Consider the following 6,019-nt stretch of genomic DNA (forward strand, 5'->3'; position numbering starts at 1 on the left):
GTATAAATCAAAGTAAGACATTAAAAACTTTGGGAATTTCGTGGTATCCTCGTTCATTTGGTATGAAAGATTCTTTCAAAGTTGTCATTTCCCTTTCGAATTTCATTTCCAATCCATTTAAATTAATGTTTTCTAAGTCTCCTCCAATTAATTGCGAAGAATAGAGCCTCGAATTATCAATATTAATGTATTCGCCCGAATTTATTTTATTTTCGCCTTTGTTTTGCCAGCTTTGCTCAAAAATTTCATTCTGTTTGAATGAATCATATTCTAATGGTTTGAATGCTTCTTGCAATGAGCTAAAACTCATGCTTTGTTGTTTCTTTATCATAACCTTAGAATATTATATAACTGCTCTTCTCTCCTTATTAATATTTTTAATATTAATTTATTCCAGATTCTTAAAGCATCATATAAATTCGTTCTAGTAATAACTCTTAATATTAAATATCAACAATATCTCTTTTGCAATACATGCTTAACCGCAAAACTCGTAAATTCAGCTTTGCATTCAATAAAATGCAATCCCCCACGCGCATTATTGCCTTTCTCACACTATAGCATTTTTATGTGCAATATCTTGCATTTTGTAATTTGGCGCAAATTTTCCCCGTATCTTAACTGTTCTACAAGTTCACAAATATGAAAAGGGGAAATATTACAAAAAATGTATATTTAAACACAACTAATTAAGCCTGAAATCCAATAAATGTTGGATTTTTTTAGCTTTATTTATTTCAAAAATTAATACAAATACTATATTTACATATATTACATGTCATAAATGGAAGAAAAAATAATTAGAATCTTTGGCGGGCTCTATTTGTCTTATGTGGGTAAGATAATTGTGAATAGATTTAAAAAGATGAATAATAATGGAAGATGAAGATACCAATATTATTGAGTATTTGAAGGGTAGAGTATTCAAATACTTGGTTTTGTTCTCATTATACTTTTTTTCTGGTTATTTTTTTGGAACTTCGTAAGTTTTAATTACTTTGTCGTAATCAAGTATTGTAACATTTAGAATGTACTATAACAATGCAACAATGTTTCAAACAAAAAAAATGTTGTTTAATTAATTAATTTTATAGAGGTGTAATTATTTTGACAATAGTTTGTATGTTTCTTAATACATCCTCCAATCCAAGGAATGGGAATCAATTAAGCGCATATGGAATTTTAAATCCAGGTACGTTTAATAAATAAAATTGAAAGAAGCAAAGTAATTTATTAAAGGTTTCCGCAGGATACTTGGTGACTTGAGACTAGAACAATTAGAAAGACAGCTTTTCAATAGATACGTAGTGAGCGACGAAGAAGAGATGGAGAATAGCATCGAAGATTCTAAAGAAAAGTATAGTGATGATGAAATGAACTATCCGATATCTAAATTCTCAAATAAGAAATGCCCAAGATGCAATTCTGGAAAAAAATACAAGAAATGTTGTGCATTACTATTAAAAAGTTAGAAATTAGTTAATTATCTAAATATATTAAATCGTTATAGGCTGTTGACTAAATTTTGTATAGAATCTTTTGTACTATATATTATGGATTGATCAAATTTCGTCTGTTTTGCGTAAGATAGTTCCACTAAATCATTTTCTGAAGTAAATATAGCTTCGTTAAAGGACCAAACATGAAGTCCATTTAAAGTGTCGGTACTAACTACAGTCCAAGAGTCATTATTAGGACTGAACATCCAATGAGAATCAGTAATTTGTCCAGTATGTCCAGAATGTACCCCTATTAGCTCATTAGGGCCATCTGATTTTTCATTTTTTGTCCAGCTTGAAGAATTGTTATTTATCAATAGCTTTAGTGATCGTTTTATATCAATCTCTTGATCTACTGGATTATCAAGAGATTTATTAGTGCTCTCTAAATTTTTTCTAAAACTATTTGGAGATGAGTTTGAGATGCTCGAGGAATTATTAGTGATATTTGGATCCATTTGATCCCAAATAGGTAAATTATTGCATCTAGTAATGTCCCAAATACAAGCTTTTCCGTCCAAACTCGAGGAAAGCAAAAGACCGTTACCCCCTGAATGCCATTCGAGTCTGTGTACAGGTTCAGTATTATATTTAAACTTGTTAACTATGCCTTTGTTATGAGAATGAAACCCATTAATTTGTTTATTATTTGAAAAATATCTCAAGTCAACTATATATATGGTTCCATCGTACCCCCCTATACTTATTAGGTTTGACACTGTTGGATGAGCCGAAATCGAAACACAAGGAGAATCTGAAATACTCCATTTGTTTATAGGACTATTTACATTTGATTTTGAGTTCATCAAGCTACATCTATAATCATATATTGATAAACAGCCCTGATGATTTACTGTTGAAAATATATTCGGAGTTAAAGTTGGATTAATCCAACATAGATCATTAATTCCGCAACTAATATTATATGACTGATCCTTAAATACTGCTTCGCATATATTTACATCGAAAATATAGAGTGAAGAATCCTCATTTCCTGTTAATAACCAATTGGAATTTGTTGTCCCCCATTCCATTCCATATCCTGACTTGCCTGAGTTATATTTATGATTTAATATTGTTTCGTTTCCATAATCTGAGCTATATAAAGTAACAATTTCAGTTTCTTCTTTAGAATTAATTGCTCTTGCTCTAACTTTAAACGTCTCATCACAAATTTCTTCAATTCCAATATTATGAAACCATATTTCACCTCTTAGCATTTTTGAAGCAATTAAAATTCTATTTTTTGATTCATCTAATCGTGAGCAAATTTTTACAGGATCATCATTTACTATTATTTTAAATATAGAATTTATATCAGGGGATAAATAATTAGGTTTTTCTAATTTCTTGTTGGAATTACCATCTGGTAAATCATCGCACATTAGAAGATCAACATCAAAATTCGGAGTATCTAACATAGAGATTGCTATATACTTTTCATGTGAATTCGAATCAATAGCTCTTCCTTCAATATTAGATGGAACTGAAGATGAATACGCTCCGTAGATCAATAGTTGACCATGTAAGCTTATTTCAGAGTCATTGCCAATATCAGAATTCGCCTCCTCAGCTTTCATGTCTTCGCTATTAAATCTTATTGGAGGTATGCTAAATGTCAATGTTGGCCACCTGAGGGGCGTAATAAAAAGGTAGTCATAAATAAAAGGTACATTTTTCTTCCAAAGCCAATGCTCTTGTATTTTTGGATTATTATTCAACTTGTCCATATATTAATTCTTGAAGTTCCAACAAGCCTTATTTATTCCCATTAAATTGTTAATTTTTTAAAAAAAATAAATTAAATTTGCGAAATTTTAATATTGCCGGTATCATCGAAATAGAAAAATAGTACCGACAAAAAAAAAATAAATATTCAACAATTTTATTTGAAAAATAACTATTAGAAGGTAATAAAGAAGTATTAAAGTAACTTTAAGAAAATCTGTTTTTAACAGCTATTACAAAACCAAGAGTTAAAAAAAAAACAATTTAAAATAATTATACGTAATTTATATTCATTTTTTATATAATTAAACAGTTAAAATGAGTAAGAATCTGTCAATCTGTGTAATATTATTGAATAAATAGTTTAGTCCATAAGATAGTTTCTCGAGATACTCCATCTCAATTTGAGTTAGATGTTTAGATCTTATTTCAAAATTTAGAATTTGATTATTTTGAATTTTGCATCTTGTTAATATATTTAGTAGTATCCTATAAAATTTGAGTTGCACTTCTTTGACAGTGCTTTCAATACAAGTACTATAAAATATCCCATGTTTACTAAGTGAGGAATGTGAAATAGTGTTATAAGATACTTTGTTAGCTTGCGAAGAATTCGTATTTACTGAATCAGCCATAGAAAGTTTGGATGAATTAACTAAGTCTTGAGTTGAGTTAATAGAATGGTCAATGGTTACTGTATCCGAGTTGTGAACTCTAACAAATTTTTCACTTCCAAGAGAATAGAGCAAGCTTCTTGCAATATTGTTAGGTAAAAGACATTTTTCGGCTAAAGTAACGTCGTCCCAATAAACTCTTTTTTTAATATCATATTTTGGAAATGGAGCAAATACTTTGGAAGATCTAGACGGCCCAGATTCAGAAAAAGATTTAGTTTTTTCAGAATCTAATACTTGAATATTATCACATCTAGAAATCAAATGCGGATTGCACATCATACTCCAAACTCTTGAACCAAGTTGTCCAACTCTATGCCCAATATACTCGTATAGAACTTTGTACTTAATCAATGACTTAATTTTTGGAATATTGAGTTTATATATAGTGCCCATTGAAGTTAGATTATAAGATATGAATTCGTCAGAATGCTTAGTTAAAACATCAATTACCCTCAATACAGAGGATTTTAGCTTAGAATCATCAGAAATATCAAGATCAGTTTTTAAAGCCTGGTTAAGCTCCAAAAATTCGGATATTTCATTAGATATTTCCTCAATAGTCCAACCTTCATCCATTGGTTTTCTCTTTAAACCCTTACTATCAGACATAACACGTACTATTATAGATGAAAGTAAATTATTATATCTACTTCTCACCATTTCCTCAATAAATTGGCTATAGATAGAATTATTTAGACCAAGAATATTTATTGACAATATTTTATTTTTAATAGAATTAATTAAATAACCACTATTAGATTTTGAAGTGTTTTTTTTAGATTCAATATTTGGAAATTCACCTTGAAAATTACTAAATGTTGATCCTTGAAAATTAGAGTTAATTGATTCTGAATTAGTAAAAGAATCTTCATTGTAATCAAATAATAAATCTGTAAATGCACTGCTTAAAGCTTTCTTACCATTATTTTTATCGGATTCTGCTACATTCATTGTTTCGTTTTTATCATTTAGTATAAGTAAAAAATCATATAGAATAAGTAAATTAATATTTTCTTCTATATTCTCAACTGTTTCAGAAAGTTCTGAAATTAGAATTTTAGTAGATATTCGTCCATGCTTAATTACTTCCATAAAAATATATTTACATGTCTCTCCCAATAATTTCTCAATATGGGCCATATAAAGCGGAAATCTCAGCCTTGAAATTACATGATCAATATTAACCTCAAAAACAACATTTTTTCCTTCTTTTGAGTTATCTAACTCTATATTTGGATCTGATATTTCGTAATAAATTATGCAATAGTGATGAACTAAATACATCATGGAATTTCTAAAACTTAGAAAATTATCTTTACTATTTGAGGATAGATACTTAGATGATTCTTTGTCCTTAATAACTAAATGGTATAACCTGTCCATTGGCAGTGGCCCATTTACCAACAATTTCTTAATAATCATTGCAGGCAAGCCTCCGAAATGAGTACTAATTATTTCACATAATAATTCAATATCTTCCCTCATTTTGTACCTGATTAAATTAGAAAAACCTAGTAAACTTTTATACTCATATAACAACAATTAGTCAATAATCTCTCTTATTCTAAATTTGTTGTTTTTTTTTCATTTTATTAAAATGGTCAAACTTACAATTTAACTTAAACACATTTGGCGCCATCAGTGAATTTAAATTGGCAAAGTTTTTTCCAATTTTCAATAATCAAAATACTAATAGCAGTCATTTGAGAATGGAATAGCATTCTATAAAAAGATCCTTTAAACGCCCCTAATATCCCATCTTTATTCATAATTTCATGTGATGCACTAAAAAAATTATTGTAATTGTATATCTTATATCCGTGTGACTGGTTTATCTGTAGTCTCACTTTAATTAAATCTATTGGTGAAGTAATTCCCGATGCTAATGCGCCTAAAACAAGCAAAATATTATTATTATTGTGATTAAGTGCTTAAATTTGTGATATCTGCTATTACTAAGCGTACCTGCAACTATTGAACTTAGAAGTAGTTGTTTATTTTCACTCAGATCCTGTTTAAACTGTCTAGTTTTGAGTCTTTCAAGTATCACAAAATAAATAGAAGAAAATAGACCAAAAGATACAACAGTGGGTATATATCCTCTATAAAAGTGTC

General features: G+C 28.8%; 3 protein-coding genes across 3 annotated transcripts; all 3 read right to left on the minus strand.

The window, feature by feature from the left end:
• Positions 1-7: 7 nt before the first annotated feature.
• On the minus strand, positions 8-331 carry Chro.40026 (hypothetical protein). The annotated part of the gene is made up of 1 exon (XM_660583.1): positions 8-331. The coding sequence occupies one exon, from the start codon at positions 329-331 to the stop codon at positions 8-10; it is 324 nt and encodes a 107-aa protein (XP_665675.1).
• Positions 332-1,504: 1,173 nt separating this feature from the next.
• On the minus strand, positions 1,505-3,229 carry Chro.40025 (hypothetical protein). Its single annotated transcript, XM_660584.1, has 1 exon — positions 1,505-3,229. One exon carries the CDS (start codon positions 3,227-3,229, stop codon positions 1,505-1,507), a length of 1,725 nt encoding a protein of 574 aa, XP_665676.1.
• Positions 3,230-3,532: 303 nt separating this feature from the next.
• Positions 3,533-5,389, minus strand: Chro.40024 (hypothetical protein). Its single annotated transcript, XM_660585.1, has 1 exon — positions 3,533-5,389. One exon carries the CDS (start codon positions 5,387-5,389, stop codon positions 3,533-3,535), a length of 1,857 nt encoding a protein of 618 aa, XP_665677.1.
• Positions 5,390-6,019: the final 630 nt, after the last annotated feature.

The sequence above is a fragment of the Cryptosporidium hominis genome (genome assembly GCF_000006425.1).
Source record: "Cryptosporidium hominis TU502 chromosome 4 CHRO014005, whole genome shotgun sequence".
Lineage (NCBI taxonomy): Eukaryota > Apicomplexa > Conoidasida > Eucoccidiorida > Cryptosporidiidae > Cryptosporidium > Cryptosporidium hominis.